At 32.4% G+C, this 23,504-nt stretch overlaps 1 protein-coding gene across 4 annotated transcripts in view; it reads left to right on the plus strand.

Moving 5' to 3' along the window:
• Ppp1r9a (protein phosphatase 1 regulatory subunit 9A) overlaps positions 1–23,504 on the plus strand; it is a 304,758-nt gene that overhangs the window by 168,084 nt on the left and 113,170 nt on the right. For all 4 annotated transcript variants that reach the window (XM_027955448.2, XM_071612431.1, XM_071612439.1 and 1 more), the window contains exons 3-5: positions 7,171–7,303; positions 14,603–14,723; positions 21,894–21,998. In XM_027955448.2, coding sequence (XP_027811249.2) covers positions 7,171–7,303; positions 14,603–14,723; positions 21,894–21,998 — 359 coding nt within the window. The remainder of the gene's footprint in view (positions 1–7,170; positions 7,304–14,602; positions 14,724–21,893; positions 21,999–23,504) is intronic.

The raw sequence follows: 23,504 nt of genomic DNA on the forward strand, positions 1-23,504 counted from the left end.
ATTGCGTTTGAATTTGAGCGTCAGCATCAGCGTCAGCTCTTATGAGGTCTACAGCCTGTGGCCTGCAGATTTTGGACTTGCTGGCCTCCCAGTCATCTGAACCAGACCTTAGAATAAATTCACTTTATTTAAAATAAAAATACTTTATTTTTAATGAATGAAATAAAAATATGTTGCATATATAAAATAAATATGTCTACATACATCCTATTGGTCCTGTTTCTCTGGAGAACCCTGACACAATACAAGCTTTTTTTGTGCTGCCTTTTGAACTGGCATGTGCTCCAACACCTGTTATGTAGTGTGTATTTTTTTTTCTTTTTACTTCCTGTTCTTTTGTAATCCACACTAGGCTCATGTTTAGTGAAATGACTTATGCATTTATAAACTTTGTCAGTTATCCTTATATTCAGCATGTATATTGTCCTTTGAACCTCAAGTTTTTCATGTAAAAATATGAAAAGTGAACACACTCTTTATCCTTTTTCTGCCTTAGTAGCTACCCTCCCAACCCTTTTTTATTTTTTGTTTCAAGACAGAGTCTTACCAAATTGTGTAGGGACTTGTTAAATTGCTGAGGCTGGCTTTGAACTTGAATTCCTGCCTCATCCTCCCAAGCCATAGTATGAGTCTTTCTTTCATTATAACAAGCTACAAGAACTTAGAGGAGGAGATTAAAACTCTTACCTATTATAATCTTTGGAGACTACCAGTGAATGCAGAATACCTGATAATTACAAACTCCAGTTTGACTTGCTTTATTTTGCATCAGGAACCTAACATAGTCCTTGGCACAGTGGGCATCAAGAAACTATGTAATTTTTACTATTGTAAGTCAGTGAGAAAGCCTGGGACGAAGAAAAGGAAATTTGATATTATATACTGCTCCATGACTGTCAAGGTCCTCCTTTCCCAGTAGTGGTTTATGGCCAAATTTGTTTTAAAAACCTGAAAATTGTGGACTGTCTTCTCAGGCTTACTGTTGGTTTCAGTTTAGAGTATCTTGAGAAGAGCAGCTAAAATTACATGCAGGTGAGGTAGAGTTCTGCCTGGGAAGCTCGTGATGAGTGTGTCCATTTGTGGGAGCATGTGAATGCTTGGCTTATCTCCAGTAGTACACTGTGCCCAGCCAGCATCTGAAACTCAGCGTGCTAGAACCTGGGACATTTTCCATCTTTGATGTGTCAGGAAGATTAAGCAGAACCCAGACTACTGCCGGAACTGAGACCTGGTGGAAGCATTGTGGGAGATTCCTTCCAGTCAGTATTTACAGAGAATGCTGACTTTATTTTGACATGCATTGATTAAAGAAATGTGTCATAAAGAAGTAAAGGAAATGATTTTTTCTTATTGTTGAAAATGTATTGCTGTCATTTTGAAAAAGTGTTGTAGCTGAGACTACCACAAATGTAAATAACATGACTGTATTTGAAAGCTTATAATAAGCTAATTTTTGTTCTATTTGTTTTTCATAGCCTTGGGTTGCTGGCTCAGAAATGTCCTTGCTAAATATGATTGCAAACTTGTTACCCTGGAAAGCAGGACTCCACTGCAAAGCAGTGCATGAGGTCTTGTTTTGTTTGCTTTGATCAGGAACAGAATATCACTTCTTGGCTCTGAAACAAGAAGTCTTAAATTTAAACATCCTTTTGTTTGCTTTTTTTAGTGAACTAACACAGGAACAACATAAAGGTGACTGAACTAAAAATATATGTATCTTGATGGCATTGATTATTGGGGCCCAGGATGCTATTGGCCTTGAGAGATTTTTTTGTGCTCTAGTAATACCTTGATGAGGCTGAGATTATCATTTGATTAATTATCCATATTTTTGTAGAGCACCTGAGGTAATATAAATGTAAATAGTAGAAATACTATTTTAAAATTAGGTAACTCAAGACAATATAGATGAAAGGGAAGGTATTTATCCATGTGAAACTTCCTTTCATCTCTGAGGTTCTTCCTGATCCAGCAGAACAGACAGCATGGTAAGCAGTGAGCCATTATACAATGATAGTGCATTGTTCTGGACAAAGGTTGGGATTTTGGTAGACCAGTCTACATTATAATATAAAATTAGTTAAGCAGATTTTGTTTAAAGGGCGTTAAGAATCATAGTAGATGAAATATTCAAAACCCATTCATAGAAGAGCATGTGAATGTAAGTGTCTGGGGAAATATTGTATTATTTATTACCCTGGAGGATTATTTCTCTTCCTATATTGAACCAAACACAATTATATGGATTATACCATTTCACTTTCACAACTATTTTATAGGGTAAAATTATTATTGTAACAGTCATTTTGTATGTAAGGAAGCTGAGACTTTTCCTAACTTTATGATGTGGCAAAAGCCAAGTTGATTTTGAGCTAAGAAATTTAGAAGGTTCAAAGTTAGCTTAAAATTCATATTGTATGAATTGGGTTGGGTTATAGAAATTGGAAATATCTTTATCTGCAATGTGCTCTTTTGGTTTAATGATATCTGTATTATAAGTAATTCATGTCAAACTTGTCATCCTGCTGCCTCAGCCTCCCAAGTAACTGGAATTATAGATGTGCATTACCTGCCTGATTGTATATGTTATAATTTTGCAAGCCAGTTTCTTTATTGATTAACATTTAGGTAATTTTCCACTCTGGGATATTAAAAATAGTGCTATAATGAACTTCCTTTTACATATATCTTTACACATATACAGGTATTTCTCTAAATACTTAGAGGTAACATTAGCTCAAAGGCTTTTACATTTAAAATGTTGGTTACTGTTTTCAAATCATGCTTTTTTTTTGGTCTGTTTTTAAGTGGCTAAAATGTTTTTCTTATATCCCCACAAACACTGGATATTGCAGTGTTTTTTTAAAAACCATTCTTATGGATGAATACATAGTGTCTCCTTGTTTTAATTTGCGTTTGCTTAATATTTAATGAACTTGAGCATCATTGTGTGTTTTACTAGGCATTAGTATTTCTTTGTTGAATTCGCAGTTAATTTCCTTTCTCTACTCATGCATGCAAAATTAGTTGAGTTGAGAAAGCCCTTTATATATTAATATTCTCTCCTAATTTGTGACTTTTCTTATATTGTCATTATAGATATTTTGCTCTCTAGAAGTTTTTAGCATTAATTTTTATTTATATTATTTTTTTGCAGTGCTAGGGATTGAATCTAGGGTCTCATGCATTCTAGGTGAGGGCTCCACTGTTCAGCTAAACCTCCAATTGCTTAGCACTGAGTTTTAACCAGATAGTTTATTCATTTCCTTTAGAACTTGTAGTATCTGTGAATCTCTCTCTAATGTATGAAACATTGCCCCATTTTTGTTATAGGTCTCTTAAAGTATATATAGATGGTTCTCTGTGGGTTCTATATTTATAGATTCAACCAGTTACACATTGAAAATATCCAGAAAGAAAAAAGGAACATATATAGATCATTTTCCTTACCATTATTATCTAAACAATACAGTATAAGAGCTTTTTATGTATTACCTATATTGTATTGGTTATTATAATTAATCTAGAGATGATTCAGAGTATATGAATGGAGTATATATGTATGTAGGTTATATGAAAGCATGCAATTTTATGTGAGGGGCTTCAGCAGCTGCAGATTTTGTATCCATGGGGAATGAGAGGTCCTTGAATCAACCCCTCACTACACTGATACTGAGGGACAAATGTGTACATTTTTATTCTTAGCTCATCTGAATTCTATTTTAATTTATGACATGAAATAGGAATATTCTTCAGATGGATATCTAATTCTTTCCATACTGTTTATTAAATGACCACTGTAACTGATTTGAAGAGGAAAAAGAAAACAGTGAAACAGAATAGAGGATAAAAATAAATCTGCCTTAGGGCCAAAACTATATTGTCTTAATTAATGCAGTTTTATTGTATATTTTGATACCCAGTAAGGCAGTAAGGCTCGTTTCCATCCTTACTGTTCATTTTCAAATAGCCTATTAGTTTCTCTCAAAAGTATGGTTGGGTTTTTAATTTTGATTGCCCTGAATTCATCAATTAAATTGGTATAGACTGACATTTGCAGAGATTCAGGTGCATGGATATCTTTATAATATTCAAAATTTTAATTTAGGAATAATATGACATTAAACTTACAGCTTCTTGTGTTCTCAGTTAAATTTTTATTTAGAAGGAAATCTTTGTACACTTATAGCTGAGTATTTTACGGTTTATTTTTTGATTTATTGATGTTTTTATATATTGGTTCATTTAAAATGAACATTGCTTTACTGAACTCTTATTAGTTGTAATATTTTTTTCTATTGAATTTCTAAGATTTTCCAAGTAAAAATAATATTGTAACCTGAAAATAATGAATTTCTGACTTTTCCTTTTCAATTATTTATGGCTTCTTTTTCCACATGCTTACATAAGCAAGCCAAAGATAGAAAGGTATCTTAGGTTATTTGTTTTCTACAGAATGGAATGTTGGTATAGTCATCTGATTGCTTGATGCCCGAACAAATTATCATTTTCCAATATGGAGTCTTATAATTTTTTCTTTAATTTCAGGATATCTAAAAATGAACTTTATAAACTAGCCTAATTGAGGGAGAACATTTTGATAACAATGTTTAGGACTCTGAAAAAAAGGAAAGTGTTCATTTATTTAAAGCAGTTCTCTCACATGCACACATACAATATCTCTCTCTCTCTCTCTCTCAGTCTCTTACAAACACACACACACACATACATTTATTTACTCACTATGTTCTAGTAAATATTAAGAGTGAATATCTTTTAAATTATTGTATTGTAGTCATATATTTGGACCTATTAGCTGAAGTAGATGAGTAGCAAACGTTAATGAAGTAATTTCCAGTTGTATGTGCCACTGATTTCCCGGGCTTGTAAGACCCTAGGTATTCCTGCCTATAGATATCAACTAGTTAATTCTTATCAGTGGATTAATGCACTGATTAGGTTAAAGCTCTCATAACCTAGCCATTTCATCCCCAGACTTTCTTTCATTGTCTTACGCATGAACTTTTGGGGGACACCTCATATCTAAACTATAATGGTATGTACAGTTGAAGTTTACTTTGTTGGGTGTGTTGTATTGTGGTCCATCCACTCAACTATCAATTTTTTTTCCCCCAAATACCTTCTATCTATCTACCTATTTTTTTTCTTTTGTGGTGTAGGATCTTATATTTGAAATTCACATTCCTCCTCTTCTGCATTTGAATATGTAAATCCCTTTCTGTTCTTTGAGGTTCAAAACAAACACCCTCCCCTCCACAAGATTCTTTTCTAAGGCAAAAAATTACTTGATACATTCTTCTGTTAAAACAGTTATCACATTGTACTATAATTGTTTATTTTTATTTCTGTGTCCATCATAAACTATGAGGTGATTGAGACTGTGCCTTCACCAATATCTAGCAGAATAGCTGGCATAGAATTGGTAATCTGTACATTTTTGTTGAATGAATAAATTTGAATATGTGCTTACAAAAAATTATAAAGTGAAAGATAAAAAAGGGTATGGGGAAGTCGCAAGTCTAACAGTATTAGAGGTTTCTATGGAATAGGTGTTGGAAGCATATTTTCTAATCAGATAAATAAAAGTATAAACTTCAGTTTAGAGATATGCATTTTGATATAGTAATGTTTACTATAGGTGAAGATTTGTTAGATTAAGTGAAGATCCAAGTGTGTGAGGCTATGAAATCATGTTGAAAGTCAGTAAGAAAAACAGTGTCCACTCAGGTACAAACCCTCCAAGGACACAATTTTGAGAAGGTATGTACCATTAGAAAGTACATTGCAGCTGCTTCTCTATAGGTAATATGTATTATTGGCTTACAGGTTACCATATAAAAAATTTAAAAATTGCTAGTTTTCCAGTTGCACATGTAAAGCTGGACCTATCAGTTTGAGTGGCAATAAGTATGTTTTCTTTCATTTCTGACTTTTTATTCTGCATTTTCATTGTATCAGAGATTGAACCCAGGAGCACTTAACCACTGAGCCACAATCCCAACCTTTAAAAAACATATATCTATTTATTTATTTATTTTGGTACTGAGAATTGAACGCAGGGATACTTAACCACTGTGTCACATCTCTAGCCATTTTTGTTTTTTTAAATTTTGAGACAGGGTCTCCCTAAGTTGGTTAGGGTCTTGCCAAGTTACTGAGGCTGGCTTTGAACTTGGTATCCTCCTGCCTCAGCCTCTGGGGCCACTAGAATTATAGGTGTGTACCACAGGACCACCATATGTTCTATTCACACCTAGATTTTAAGATTTTGCGGGGCACTCATGAAGCTTTTCCAGGCACCATTTAGATGCTTAATAATTGTTGAATTTAATTGAAAATGTCAGTTTTATTATATATATTGATTACACTTGATGACTTATATATTTCTTGTAAATACTCTTCAGTGTTATCGAGAGAGTGATTTGATAACCAGTCCAGTTTCTTTTCAAATAAAATAAATACTTCAACTGAAATAAGGATGATCTCTATAGCAATATCTGAAGGCCACACTTAGTACTCTTTTGAATGATTTAGGTAAAAATAAAGATTTACCAATATCTTATTTATTCTAAAACTTTTAAGCAATCTCTTGAAATGTCCTATGAAATTTTGATTTAAATTTATGTACAAATAAAATGAGAGATGTCAGATAAGAATAGTTTAACACAACCCAAGACAGTATATGTTAGAAATCAGGTTCAGTGGTTCCATAGTATTGATGATCTACACTGCTAGGGCTAGTAGAGGTCATTCCATAAGAAAGGTATAGGATGGTAGTTGCTTGGGTTGCTTCAATATGTTCTAAACTTGGTTTACAATGGCATATTGCAGTTAGATGGTATATTCTGATTATATAAAAGGTGATGGATACTGTTTTTCAAGTAATGTATTATATAGAGATGTTGACTCTGAAATTATTAAAATTGATAAAATTATTCATACATATTTTTAAATTAGTAAGTTATCTTTATTCTGATTTAGTTTTTCTTTTCCTAACATTGCAATTAATTTTAAAAACAGAAAATTATTAAGAAGATACACCACCCTGTTTTCTTTTAAAAATTTTGTAGTTTTATCCAGCCATTTAAAAAAAAATTTAGAAAGCCATCTTTTCTGTATTAACATTTTGGTTTTGATTTCTTGCTATAGGTTTTTAACACATACTCCAATGAAGACTATGACAGGAGAAATGATGAAGTTGACCCCGTGGCCGCATCTGCTGAGTATGAACTTGAAAAGCGTGTAGAGAAGCTGGAACTTTTCCCAGTGGAACTAGAGAAAGGTACATGAGTGCTACAATGTTCACAACATCATTATGTGGCTGTGCTAATAATATAGGATTGGTTTTACAAAGTGTAGTCTTTTTTTAAGGATTGAATAAAGTTTTAATTCTCACAGAAGATCTATTTATTGTTTCAAAAATAGTTGATATGGATTCTAATAGTTGATTGGATTGAAAGACTCCCTACCTCCTACTGCCAATTGAAATCCATCCTCTGTAGCTGTTTGGGATGGTGGTTGAGATGGAGGGAGGAATGAGTGAGGCCTAGGCTTTGTCTGTATTTCTAGAAAGAACTGGTGCAGGAGAGAGCCCAGAGAAAGATCTTTAAGTGAGAGTGGGGAGAGTAGGTGCTATTTTTGGTGGAGAGAGAGTAGTTATGGTTAGGGTCAGAATGTGAATGGGAAATGCCTTTGGAAAATTATAGACATTTTGGATCGAAGGCAATAGGATTCAGAAAGATTTAAATGGTAAGGTTGTTTATCTTCCCTGTCTTTGAGAGGAGTAAGGAGAAAGAACAAAGGGGCCTCATCCTGATTTCTCTCCCTGAAAGGACAGCTTCCCTCATGTATTAACTGTTGACTCATGATACCAGAGACTGCCTCATTTATCATCATATAATATGTGTACCCAGGAACTGGACTGTCATCCAGTGAACATTAAATTAACAAATCTCACAAGGCTTTGGAAAAAAAAGAATGAATAGATGATAACTTGAATAACCAAGAAAGAATATTCATTAAAATTTTAGTATTTATTTATAGTATTAATTAAGAGATGTTCCAAACTAATTCTCAAATGACAGAGTAAATATCCAAGAAAAATCAGCACCAGTATGTAAATTATAGGCAACAGAAGGGGAAAAGACAATGGAGGAGGAGAGACAAATAGTAATAGAAGAAAGTTTTTTTGGACTAGAAAAAAAAAATTTCTTGGAATAAAAGAAAAAAGACCTGAACTTCCTGTTAGAAAGGACTTATTTAGTTGTGAATGAGAAGACTTACACAAAAACAAAAACCCAAACTGACCCCACACTTAGGCATAGGCTGGGAAAATCCTAGTATTCAAAGATAACTTAAAAAATATAAAATACCAGACTTAAAAACTCCAAAGTAAACAAATCAGCAAAAGGATTTGATGGGCAAGATGTTTATATTAGTGTCAGATTTATTTTCAACTATAGGAACAGGGAGATGGAGGTATAATTTCATAGGCCACTATGAATAAGAAGGATGATAGTATCCCCTCCCCATCCCAGAGAGCAGTTGCTTATTCTGGTGAAAGAAAGAAATGTGCTGACATGTAAGGATTTAAAGAATACATCAAGTACATTCTTTATCTGTGTAATATACTTCCCAATTACTAGGGAGGCAAAGAAACTTGTTTAAAACAGTAAAGGGAGGAAAAATAGAGGTGAAAACTATGTGAATATTAAATACAGAAGTGTCCAGATGGAGAAAATATAAATGAGAGCATTAGTCATTATACTGTGCATGATTGATTATTCCCATTAAGAAACTTTCATTTGGGGTTAAAGTGAATTAAAGAGTGATGCCTACATTTTTTTATAGATTTAAAATTGTGGAAAGCATTATAACAGCTAGAATTGACTGTGTGTTTTGTATTGCTAATAAAAGCCAAAATGAGAACAATTCAAATGTTCATCAGTGGTAGAAATTGCCTATAAATTGTAACATATTTAGTTAATAAAATATTACTCAGCAGTGAAAATGAATGAACCACACAGTTTACATGTAGCAGAATGTGTGATTTTTGCAAACATGAAGTTGTGAGAAAATTTAAAAAGCAATTGAGAGAAGAAGTCATGCAATTATAATTCCATTTATTTAATTTTCAAAACTAGGAAAAGTTGAACAGCTTATTATTTAGGGATGGGCACACAGTGTTTTTTCTTAAGTATTTTGAAAAGGAGAAATGATTAACATAATGTTTAGGAATAAGGAAAGAATTACAGTGTCAGGGAAGGGTACATAGATGATTATTGCGTGTTGGTAACATTCTGTGTATTTGTTAGTAAGTGGCTGTTTAGTTATTTTTGTTCCTCAAATATAATGTTTTGTAGACAAATGTTTTCATAAGCTCTTGTATATATGCTATATTTCATACTAAAAATTAAAATAGAAGATAACAAAATGCAATACAATTATCAGAGAGTTTAATGCACTTTCAGAACTAGAGAGATCTGTAGACAGAAAACAAAGATATTGAGGAGTGGATTAATATAATCAACTCAATTTAAAGCTGTCTTCAAAAGAAAAAAAACTCTTTTCCCTTAAAAAAAATTTTAAACCCCTTTAATATCATGAGAATTTCAAGGTAGATGTTTGATCAAATAAAAAATTAGAACTATTGTTCCAAACCATCATGGAATGGATTATTTAAAAAACCTATATTTATATATTTAAAAAACCTATATTTATAATTTCTATATTTTTGCTTTCAGTATTCTTCAGTCAGGATTATGAAGGGTTGAAATATTTTTTCACTAAATTTCTTTGACAAAAATGATGAATACCTAGAAGTAATTTATTACTTCCTAGCAAAATAGGAGTTACTAAAATCAATTCAAGTTAGACAAATTGCCATAGAATAAATTAGAATGATGACTACAGATAAAATATTAAAAACTCATCAGAACCAGATGAGTTTAAAGGCTATACAAACCTGTGTGAGACTATTTTATATCATAGAAAATGAAGGAAAATTCTTTCAAGGATACATGGAGCCAGGCACAGTGGTACAAGCCTGTAATCCCAGTGACTCAGGAGGCTGAGGCAGGAGGATCACAAGTTCAAGTTCAAGACCAGCCTCAGAAATTTAGCAAAGTCCTAAGAACTTAGCAAAACCCTATCTCAAAAAACAAAAAGGCTGAAAAGAAAAAAAAAAGATAACATAAATTTTTAGTTTACACTAAAAGTTAATAATGCTACAAAAATGCTACAAAAATGACTATAGGACAACTCAGTATAAATATATGTTTTAAAATTCTAAATGAAATAAAATACTAAATACAGAAATATTTAAAGAAAAAAATGCATTAAGACTAAACAGGATTTTAGATAGGAGGATATAGAGTAGTTCATTATTAGGAAATTTATCCACATAAAATTGAAAGGAAAAAGTCTGTAGTCAAGGTTAAGAGATATTTGATAATGTTTAGTTATTTCAAATTAAATACTCTATTCCTGAATATTATACAAAATATAGATCATAAAGAATTATATTTTTAAATTGAGGAAACACTATAAATATTTCAGTTAAAACTGGGAGGCAATGTCCTTTGCATGAAATGATCAGTCTAAGAAAAGAAAATACATAATGAAATACCTCCTTTTGCTCATATATCTATAACCCTATCTGTGTTAGCTTTCTGTTACTATAATACAATTCCTGAGGTAATAAACCTTAAAAGAAGAACAGTTTATTTTTGGCTCATGTTTTTGGCCATGATCAGTTGGCACCATTGCTTTTGAGTCTGTAGTGAGGCAGTATATTATGGAGGGAATAAGCGATGGAGGGACTTGCTCATCATGACAGCCATGATGTAAAAAATAGAAAGGGATGGAGTTCCAGGATCCCACTAAAGGGTGTACCCTGAGTGGGCTCTCTTCCTTCCACTAGGCCTCACTCCCAAGCTGAAGAAAGCCTTTAATACATGGGCCTTTGTGGAACACTAACACAATGTATAATGATATCTATGTCCACCTTGGAAACCAAATTAATTCAATTTAAAAATATTAGAATTGGTAAGATAATTTGTAAAGGAGAAAGTCAGATTCAAGATGCCTATAAAACTTAAGTTTTTTTTCCTCTGTATTCACAGTAAGAACTAGAAGTAGAAATGGGAAAAAATGTTTCATTTATAATAGCACCCAAACAACAAAATACTTATTAAATTCATTACTAAGAAATAGGATTTATCTATAGAAAATAATATTTTTTCTTTGAAAAAACATTAGATTTAAGCTAGTTAAAAGTTATACTATGTTCTTGGATGGGAAAACTCAGTTTAGAAGCATGTTCATAAATTAAGATATACATTTAGTATTGTTCAAATAGAACTGCCAACAACGTTGAGTTACTAGAAGGGATTGTGTAGGACAATCTTTAATTTTATATGAGAAATTATAGATGTAAGGGAAAAAGGAAATAATACAAAGGGCTTAATTTACCAAATATCTGAACATAATGTTAAAGCTTCTGTAATGAGAACAAATTATATTTATATAACATTGAATTGGTGTGACAAAATAGAAGATCTAGAGAAAGATATTAGTCTGCAGAAATATTTAGTATGGCACACATCTTATAGGTAATAGCACATTTTATAAATTTTTCTAGCATAACTGAGCATCTATCTGGATGAATATAAAGTTGGAGCCTGCATTATATCATATTTAAAAAACCTACATAGATTAAATAATTAAATTTTAAAAGTTATTGATATTTGAAGAAATTTTTATAAAATTCCATTTATCAGCTTGGCTGGTGGGAGGATGACCTTAACCCAGAAGGGAAACCCAAAGTTAGAAAAGATGAATCAATTTAATTGTCTAGATTTTTAGCTTTTAAAGGTAATTATCTCAAACAAAATTAAGCAGGTGATAAATTGCCCTCATTGTAGATGACAAAACCAATGTCTACAATATGCTAAGAACCTCTGAAAATTATCAGGACAAGAGAGACAGGTAAAATTCAATAGAAAAAAGTGGGACTTTTCATAAGAGGAAATCTAAAATGATCTACACTGCTTTACACTCTCATCACTATGAGGGAAATGTTGTACAACATAGGCTTCTTACCTGAGAGAGAAAGTCAGTGTTGAGCAGTGTGGTGATAGCATCTTCCATGGTAGCATAGCCTCACTGTCTTCCACATCCTTGTTGGCTCTTTACCCATTTAGAGCCTTTGCCTGTCCCTAGGAATGTAGATAGAGGAGGATACAGGGACTGCTTGCTTCTTGACAGTGCAGCCCCAGGAATCAGTGGCCTTCAAACATGTAGTTCTGAATTCCATCCATCTCCCTCTGAACAGAGAAGAGATGAGATGCTCGGGAACATCAGTCACCTGTCTCTGTGCATCCATTGGGTTCTTCCTTGTTTCACCCTCAGTCATTGCCTCCTTCTTATAGGAATTCAGTATGGCTCAAGTTAATTTTGCTTTTCTGCTACTAGATTTTTAGCTTTGAAAATCTGAGTGATTTTCTCATTAGAGCAATGAGAAGCACCATGGAAGCAAAGAAAAGAATAAAGACAACAAAAAAATTTTTTAGGGAGGCCTGAGTCCAGGCAGGAAAAGTGATTTAAAAACCAAGAAGTAATTTTCACACAGAATAGTTGCTGGAATTTCCTCTCATGACAGTAAGAGATTTGACATTTGAGAGGGCCTTTTGAATGTATATGGGAACATTTTGATCAAAGTATAATATTGGTTTTAACAAGTTGTAATGAAGAGAAACCCTCTAAGTATAGTGAATGTGAGGAGGAATTCAAGCACAATGCTAATACTGAGATTTAGCTCAGGAAACAAACCTTTAGTGTGGAAGAGCTACAGTGATCATCTCTTTAAACCACAGGAGAAATACACTGGCTATGCATGTGGATGTGTACATGGTGGGAAGGCTTTCAGTAACCATTGCAGGAACAAATTCACATGCTAGAGAAACTCGATGACTGTGATGAGTCTGAACAAGAATTTAGCCATCAGCTAACCTTGATATATACTAGAAAATTCTCATGGGAAAGAAGAAATCTTAAACACTAACCATTGTGGAAGAGCCTTCAACACACATCTGACCTTCATGTACACAAGAAAACTTATTCTGAGGGAAATCTTTAGCAAAATAATAAGTATTTGAACCAGAGAAGTGATTTCAATGAAATTAATATGAGAAATCACATGTATGTAAACGTTCTAAGTGGTGATCACTCAGACATTAGTTAGTTGTAAAGATCTGACACTGGAGTGATACCTATACCTACAATCAGTGTGGAAGTGCCTTCAGCTGGTGTTCATATGCAAAAACCTATCCCGGGAAAACATCATAAAAATTCCTTGTGGAATACCACTGAGCAAACAAATCACACTTTGCCAAATGATTTGTTTTTGAATGTATGTAGAATAAAGATGTAGGGTTGTGATAGTCATAGTTAAGGCAGAAGATAACATATAATAATCAATGAGATAAATCCTCTTCAAAGAATTGTAATTATGAATATATAGTAATGGTTATTGCTAAAAATTGTTTTAAAACACCAAGCATCCTATTGAGTATGTGGGGCTAGTTTTCCTTTAATAATCCATCACTGTTGGTTAGCTAGTATCAGTTTTTTATGCTGCTGATAAATCATGATTACAAAGACTTTGAGGCTATCAAAAAATAACCTTGACTATTAAGCAAAGCACATAGGGTACAAAATAGTGTGTCTTTTAATTCACTGGTGTTGAACTATATATGTTCTTGGAAAGGGAAAATGGAAACATGAATAAACATATAAATATTAAGTAAATGAAAAATAAAATAAATGTCAGTGTTGCTTATAGTGCCAAAACAAAATAAAAAATTGAAACAAAGGTGAGTGCCTGACAATAGAGAAATGGTTTAATATTTTTGATATCATCTTATCCTGAAGTATTATACAATCATTAGAAATGATTTAAAGCTATGTAAGTTGATATTCATAAGTTATCATTGAATTTTTAAAAGTAAGTTGCAATAGACTATGTAAAGGAATGTAAAAGAAGAAAAAAACAAATCTTCTGTGTGTGTTTATATATTTAAACTTTTGTTTAATGTATATACTTGTGTAGTTAGCACAGATGGAAAACTCAAAGACACATACTGTCTTATTTTGCATAAACAAACAGAAAATGTGATCACATGATTAAAGAAGAAATTCCAAATCTTACGGATCATATTCATTTAAAATTATGCATGCATTTTAGTATGTGTGTGTTTATGCCTAAATAATTTAAAGGATTATTTGTAGAGTCTGTGTTTAGGTAGATTGACTATTCAGTAACAAAATCATTAGCTTTTCTGAGACCAGAATGAATTACCAACCTCAATTTTAAAATGATGTGACACTCCTGAGCCCTTTGGGGAATCTTATTTGATAATCTTTTTCATCCTCTTATAAAAAATTTCTGCTGATACAAGAATATCATGTGTCCTGTTCATAAAGAAGAACAAACTAGAGGCAGCAATAGGCCTTACCAACTAGTTATATCAGCTGGACCAGTGTAAAACCTTGGTTACTTCATTCTTTTTTCTTTTTATAGATGAGGATGGTCTTGGTATCAGTATTATTGGAATGGGTGTTGGAGCAGATGCTGGACTTGAGAAACTGGGAATATTTGTCAAGACAGTGACAGAAGGTGGTGCTGCTCAGCGAGATGGCAGGTAAGCTAATTGTAGTTGTTAGTGACTTAAAATCCTAGAAAACTGGGGATTTCTTTCAGTGTTATCTTTCTTCTTTGTTTCATAAGCATGGAATTTCAGAGTGTTTCTCAGATGTAGAAAATATGAAAATGCTTGAATTACTTTCTCATTTGTAGGCAGAATATATGCTTTAATGTATATTCAATAAATGAATGGATCTGTCTGTATCTGTCTCCCTTTGAATCTAGCCATTCATTTATCTGTCTAGTGAGAAGTGGACAAAAAAATCAAAACATGTATAGCTGAAGAACATTTACAATGGAGTTGAGCATGTGGTTTTACTTCAGAAATAGTGAGACAAATGATAATAGTTCTGGCATTTTTGAAAATGATAGAAATGGCAGGGAAATTAGGAACTCTTCTTCGTTGATGATAATTCTGGAGATAGGGGCTTCTCTAAACATGTTCTACCTAAATATGCAGATTCTTGAGCACCACCTACACCTGTACAATTAAAATTGCCAGTAGTGGGCTCTGATAGGGTGCACTTAACACATCCTCTTTGGATAGTTCTGATGTGCAACATAACATCAGGTCATTATTTTTTAATGTTTTATCTTTCATCATCTCAGGCTACATATATCTTTATTGTAAAGATTTCAATTAATACACTAACCTTATGATGTTTTGGGTTGAAACTGAAAGTAGAACCTTGGCAACAGAAATAAAAGTAGACTCCAAAATATGATATCCAAATTCAAAGAAATACCATCTTATTTTTTAGGAACATTGAATAAATGGCTTTGATTTTTTTTCCAGTATTTTTCTATATGCTTTAGCCATCTTACCTACCAAGAAATAATAAAGCATGTTGAAAGTAATTTTTGAATCTGTGTTGATACCCAGAGGGTATTTTTTTTTTTTTTTTGTAATCCTAGAAACACATATTGATATACAGAAATATTTCCCCAGGAATACTAAATTGATTTATGTAACTAGAAAGTTGTATCTTTGTTTTTTTTTCTGTGTATTTAGGGCCCATACCTTAGTCAGTTGTCTTGTTTGTACTCCCGTAGCACTCATTATAATACTTTGCACAGAGAAGGTCTGAAGTGGATCTTTCGAGTGAATGGCCAGTGGACTGCATGTGTTTCACACTTAATGTGGAATATGGATATTTTGCCTTTGAAAGTAGTTTAGAGAGTCTTTATTTTCAGAGTAGTAAAAGAAATAACCTCTCTGACCCTTTAATCAGTTACATAATGGTAATAGTATTTTCAGGTATTAATTTAGCAACTTTCTTCTATGTAAGCTATAATTTATTTGTAAACTCTACCTTGTTTGTACTAATTTCGTTGAAAAATTTAAAAGGCATTTCTAGGTGATAGGAAATAGTTTTTATAGTTAGTATTCAAGCAATTATAAATTGTTATGAACCACCCCTCTTAAATGAATTGACTTCAACTCCAAACCAAAATACTAATTGTTTTAAAATCACAAAGGATAAAATTTTTTCATTCATTCATATTTATTTTTGACTTTTAAAAAAAATTAGGTTTGTTTTCTGTTAACCTATTTACTGATGTTTTCTTCTGTGTAGTTTCATTGTTTATACTGACATTAGACCTTTGCTTTGTTAGTTTCAGTGTGCATTTCCTCAGTTCTTTTAAATAAGTATTTACTTAGTGTATTAATCCTGCTATTGTTATAATAGATACATAGTATTTGTATCCCCCCTTCTTATTTCCTGTCTCCATATAATAAACTTTTATATTTCTAATATTTTACTCCTTCAAAATGGCTTGTAACCTCTAACTGCACTCTTGAGTACTTCAAAAAAAATTTGTGTAGTCACTTTCCATATCATCCAGTGTAGTTGAAACATTTTAGATCTCTCTTATTCTTTCTTTCTTTTTTTTTTTTTTTGGTGAAGATTTCATGCCTGTACCTTCTTATATGAGGCCTTAAACATAGGGAATACTCAAAATATTTCTTACATGAGTGAATCTTGTGTTTTATTCACTTTGGATACATTTATTTGGGCCTAATATTTATTTATTTATTTATTTATTTATTTTACTCTTTCTTTCTTTCTTTTTAAAAGTTATCTCTCTCAGGGTAACTTGTAATTTATCTTAAGGACATTATAGCCCCTTCCATCTTCTCCTTGAGCTCTAATTTTTTAATAAAATAATATTATATATACTAACCATTAGTTTTTGTTTCCCTTAATGTAGATTATATGATTCCACACAGGAAACTTTTTTACACTAATGATTTCTTCAGACCTCTTTGGTGTTTCTATTAAGCAAAACAAGTTTCCTTTCTGGGCACACTCTTCTAGTCAAATTTTTTGCTTTCACCCTGACATTGCTGTCTTGATATGTATTTTCTCATACATTTAAATGTTCATTGTCTAGCATTTTAGGGAAGAACTCTGTTTACCAAAGTTCATTACTGTTGCTCCAGCTGGTCTCCCTGCCATTCATGCCTGGTTCTTTGTTGACAGCTCTGTGAGGTAGAGTTGTTTTTTCTCTTCCCAGAAACATCATGTCAATAAATAATTATCTAACAACATTAAACCCTAGAGAGCCTAACATATGTTTTCATTAGCTTTATACCCATTAATTCTGGTTTTTTAGGTTAAGGATTGAGGATTCTCAGCAATATCAGGCCAAGGCTAAAGAGCAGTGTTATTGCACACTTTTGGTGAATAAAGCGTAGGAAAATTATGGCGGAAATGCCATGATATGATGGCTTGAAATGAGTCAGGTACATTCCCATACATTGCATTCCAGTAGAGATTGTTTCCAGGCAAAACAGGCTGTTTCTTCTGCTATTCTGGAAACTTTTGGAAAGGCCAGATAATCTCTAGATATCTCTGGGATACAAATATCTGTTTACATATTTTTTACCACCAAGAGTCACCCCCTTTTTTGTGTGCTTTTAATTATAGGCAAGATTTGAGAGAGCTTATTAGTGCTACTATCTGTGAGGTTGTGGCTAACTGTTACTCTTGGCCAGGCATGATGGCACATGCCTATAATCCTAGGAGGCTGAGGCAGGAGAATCTGTAGTTCAAAGCCAGTCTCAGCAACCTAGTGAGGACCTAGACAACTTAGAGGACCCTGACTCAAAATAAAAAATAAAAAGGGCTGGGGAATATGGCTCCGTGGTTAAGCGCCCTTGGGTTCAATTCCTAGTACCCAAACAAAATCAAAAACAAAAAAGCTCTAAAAGTTATCCTCTCTCAGGGTGAGAGATTCAAACAGAGTGAGTGTCAGATACTTTCCCTACCATGATAATCATTGATAAATAAGATAATTAGCTGGCTCATGATCTAGTAGTTTGTAGCAATAGTCTGTGGTGGAATAAACCTGAGCTCCAGTTGTCTTTGCCTCTCCCCCTTGTGCTCATTTTTAGTTTTTTAAGCTTGTCTTCACTTTAATCACCACACATTCTGACTATAAAAAGATAAATCAAAATGCCCCTCAAATAGCCACTCCCAAACCTCGCCTCCTCCCTCCCTTCCTTCCCATTGTTTAATAAAATTTTTTAAAATATTTTTTTAGTTGTTGATGGTTCTTTATTTTATTTGCTTATTTATATGTGGCGCTGGGAATCAAACGCAGTGCTTCACATGTACAAGGCAAATGCTCTACCGCTGAGCTACAACCCCAGGCCCTAAAAATAAAATTAAGGTGGTTTTTATTTTCTTGGTTTTTTAATAGTGTATCAAATTTTAAATTTTTCTTTAATGAATATATCACTTTTGAAATGAGAAAAGCTTTTTAAAATAAATTTTCTTGTAAAGAAAATAGTAATCAAATAGAGTTGTGCTTTCTTATTTCCCTTAATGCTCTCTGTGTTGAGGCAGACAGGAAGAACTATGTAGAATCTGCATTTCAATCATAGGATCCCTCTTTTTCACACTTGGCTCTGAATGCAAAGAAGACACCTAGTTGAACACCAGTTGTCTGTTGCTGGGTGCCCTGCACTTGGCTTTCCTCTCAGCACTTCCCGTGCTCTTCATCCTTGGTGGAGATGTACATTTCTACCCAGTGTTGCGCTCCTACTGCACGAAGGACTTCCTTTAACATTTAATCACCAACACTGTTGCTCATGAATTCTTTAACTTTTTTTTTTTCTTTTTCAGTACTTTTTCCAGACTTGTTTTTTTCTGTTTTGAGTCACTTGGGTGTGCACCAACAGAAGTGTTTTTTACAGACACATTACATTAGAACATGCTATAAATATTGGTTTTCTGATTATAAATTAATTGTATATGATAGGCATTGTGAAAATCCTGTTGAAATATAGCAGCTTCAACTCATGTAATAATTCTCCCTCTCCCTGTCATTGAGAATGTGCCCTTTGGGCTTTGATTTAAATTATAGATTGAGTTCAGACACTTTAGATGAAATATTTTGTTGTTAAACACACATGTATATTTTATAAAGAGCAGGGAACTATAACATTTCAGTCTAAAGGAAAACCTTTTTGAATATATCCCTAGTCACCGTAAAATGTTATCAATGGTCAAATAAGTATGTACAAATGACATTTTAAAGTTATAAAGGTAAATATGTTACCTTTATAGTAGTTCATGGGTGAAATTTTGAAAAATGTGACAAAATATGAAGAAGAAAACAAAACTAGCATTTTGTTGCAAGGTATTGGTGAGGTCAGCATTTTTATATAAAAATCATCATGAACATTTCTTATTATTTTTTTGGAACTAATTCCTAGGACTATAATTACCACATCAAGGTGTATTGCGTTTCAAACACTTTAGAAATACATTGCAAATCTGCCCTTTTGAAAGGTTGTTTAGTTTGTACTCAGGGTCTAATAGCCTCCTGCCCCCTCATTCAGGCCGAATATTGTGTAATAAAAATCTTTAATAATTTGGCAATTATTAAAGACATTATTACTTTTAAATTTTAATTTCTTGTTTTTGAGCCTTTCCAAATGTTTACTGGCCATATTTCTTTTATTCTTTTTAAAATAAATTATTTTGTTTGCTTCGTTCCTGTTGCACATTTTACAACCAAGTTATTGACTGTTTTTTTAGCACTAATCTCCATAAATGTCATACCAACTCCCCTCACTGTGTGACCTCACAGAACTTTCTTCCCTACTCCCCCACTCTCACAAGTATGAGCAAGTACAGTAAACAGAATTAATATGGAACTCTAAACTTACATATAGAAAATTCTGTATTTTTTTCTTGTTCTTAATGTTCCAATTTATTGCTTTCAAAATTAGAGACCTACCACTTTGAGACATCCAGGGGCCTTTTCTTAGACTACTTCCTCTGTCTTTTTCAGTGTCATAATAGGAATTTCTATTTCTAGTGAGTATGCTCTCTTGTTTGACATTTTCTGGGTTATCCTTTATAGACCCTTTTCTCCTTTGTTGTTGTTTTCTTGTTTTAAATTCTATATTGTAAGAAGGTACAGATCCAGAACCAAAATGGCTGAGAATCAGAAAAAAGAAAAATAAAAAAGTACAAAATTAGAAAACAAGCAAACTTCCAGCATACCTGATTGGTAGCAAAGAAAATTTCTATTGCTTTTTGAGAATTATACTGATGACTAAAAAAATGACACCTGTGTTTACATAACTTAAAGTGCATTTCTGTGGTGACACAGTTTAATTAGCTTTGTGAGTCCTCTTGGCCATCTCAGTGCTTCTTCTAAAACTGTGATATCCATTTAAGCTAATACACAAAGAAATAAATCGATGGCTTATAAAAAGAACACGTATGAAAGATTCTGTTAAGCTCCCTAGAGAATTAGGAAACTAGCATTAGAATTAGGAAACTAGATATTAAATATGGTTAAAAGGGTATTTAAAAACTAGATATTTCGGCTGTGGATGTAGCTCAGTAGTAGACTACTTGCCTAGGATGTAAGTCCCTGGGTGTGATTCCTACTATTGAAAAAACAAAACCAAAACAGTCAAAATAATGTCAGAAGAACACAGCTTAGCTCAATACAAAACTGCTCAATGTTCTTTACCTATATGAATGACAATATTTAAATACCAAGTATTTGTGAGGTTGTAGTTTGTCAATTTCTAATATTATTGGAAATACTATATTCTTTGACTCAGGAATTTCACTCCTAGGTGTATGTTCTGGAGAACTCATATATGTGTATAATGAGGAATATGTAAAATTGCTGATTATATAGTATTTATATAGCTAAAATGGAAAATATCACAATTTTCCATCTACAAAATAATGGATAAATATATTTAATATATTTATAAAAGATAAACTGTATAGTTAAAACAAATTAGTTGGAATTACATTTATAGTAGTCAGAGATAAATATCAAATACAATGTTGAGTCAAGAAAACAGTTGTGAAAAGAGGCATACTTTATAATTTTTAAAAAAATATACAAAGCATATATAATGTGCCTAACCATGCACACATATTATTCTGTTTCAAAAAAATCAGTAGAAAGGCTAAATATACTTTAAATATTGCAGAGTGCTAAAATGTGATAAAGTTGGGTATTGGAGTATTTATTATCTTATTCCCATTTTTCCATTTTTGAGATATTTCATTAGGAGAAAGAAAAAAAAATATATATATATATATATATATATATATATATTATATATGAAACATACAAATTTAAAACCATTATGCACCAAACTTTACTAATACAGTTTGTCTCAAAAATAAAAATAAGTAAATACATAAGCAACATATTAGTATATACATGTAAGCACACACATACATTACTTATTTGAAGTATTCAACTTAAATAGGAAGGATTTCCTGCAATGCCTGATAATGTTAACTTGGAGATGGGAGGTGAAATGGATCCTGGGAATTGGGTCCAATGGTATTTCAGCTTGATCTGATATGCTTTCATTAAGAACAAAAAAACTATTGTAAATATGTCATACACTTGCAGTTTTCAGTTTTTGTGAAGGGAATATGGATGTTTGGTAAACTGAATCTTTGGTTAAGTCTTACTTATTTTTGTCTTTCAAAACAGTTTCTAAAAAACATTAAACATTTGACTAAGATCTGGGGCTTGTATGTAAAAGTTAAATTTTGGATCAATAAGAATATTCTTAAATTCAAGTATTTTGTCAACTCATTTAATGAGAATGACAGTGCAATTATCAAATAAATTAATTGTGGGTAATTTTTTCCTTTTTCTAAAGAATACAAGTCAATGACCAGATTGTGGAAGTGGATGGAATCAGCTTGGTGGGTGTCACACAGAATTTTGCTGCAACAGTTCTCAGAAACACCAAGGGCAATGTCAGGTAAATATGTGGCTTCATATGTACACAATTTGGTCACTTCATATTTTGTTGAATAATGGTTTCCCCTTGTTTTACTTATAAATATATGCAATTACAATGAAATTTTTATTTGAATACTAAAAACTCTGAATCAATATAGTTAATTATTGAGCTATTTTAATACGCCTTATTGCTAATACAGCAAGAGTTTCTAGGAAGATAGAATTTCTAGTTATTGCCTCAATAAATATTAATTTAGGTCCCTTAATCCTATTAACAAAACCAGTTATACAATAAATTAAAATTGAAGTAATTATAAACATATTCAATGTCATGTATTATTTAGACAAGTAAGCTATAGGATTTGAAGCTAACTGCATTTTTAGATCTACTTATTTGTTTTAAAGAATTAGCCAGGACCAAGCATAATGAACTATAACTCTTCCAACCTAATAGGACAGAGGGGACACTTTTTCAGACCTTGAAATTTATACCTGACTCTTGGGTTGTCAGAATTCTAGTCTGGAAAACAAATAAGAAAGGAGTCCTAAGCCAGGTAAGGTCAAGGTTGGAATAAGTTTTATTTGGTCATAGGTTACTTAATTTTTTAAAAGCACTGCTTATTTCTTATCCTTTTTCAAAATGCTATGAATGAACACATTAGGGAACCATTATTTAGTATGTATAATTATGAAAGTGGTTTAGTGTTATCATTATCAGAAAGAAATTGTCAAACATTCTGAAAATATTCGTGAATTAGCATTGCTATAAAGATTCATCATTAGAATTTCAAATCAAATTTCAGATCAAATTTTAGGGCCTTTCAGTGGGAAAGTACCATTTGATGCTGAGGAGATGTTTTAAGGAATACAACCTAAGTGATTCATTTAGGCAGTTTATTGATGTTTCTAGAATACCCATAGTCTTGTGAAAAATATGTAAAATATTTGGAAAAAATACAGGAAAATATGTGCAATGTTCTCTGAGCTTCATGAGTGAGCTCATCTGTAAATGTGATTGTCCTGAAGGTTACCTTGTGTTCTTGAGACAGCACATTCCTATATCAGTATAGCTGTTTATTAGGCTGTAAGATAAATTTTAATATTAAATAAATAAGGTAGACACTCAACTTGTAAGAGCATTTCTTAGTTGAAAGAGAGTTTATAGTGACACAAACTCATAGCCATCCCTTTCTGTTTTGACTATTGGCCATATAATTTTGTGTTGGTTATTTCAAGACTTGTACAAATTTCATATGGCCTCTTAACTGGTCTTCCTGATTTCACTTTCTCCCTTTTTCATTCTGTCCTAATCATTAACCCCTAAAGGAAGAACATCATTGCAGATTTCAAATGTATGAAGGGATATTGTGGAAAAAGGAATTGACTTTCTGTTTATCTCTAATATTAGAAGAATCACGACTTGAGTAGTAGAAATTTAATAATTCTGCAACAGTCACATCCATCTCTCTTCAGAAACCATCAACAGCCCTCCCTCCATTCTGTGTAGAATATAAGCTTTTTAGTT

Source organism: Marmota flaviventris, chromosome 1 (genome assembly GCF_047511675.1).
Source record: "Marmota flaviventris isolate mMarFla1 chromosome 1, mMarFla1.hap1, whole genome shotgun sequence".
Lineage (NCBI taxonomy): Eukaryota > Metazoa > Chordata > Mammalia > Rodentia > Sciuridae > Marmota > Marmota flaviventris.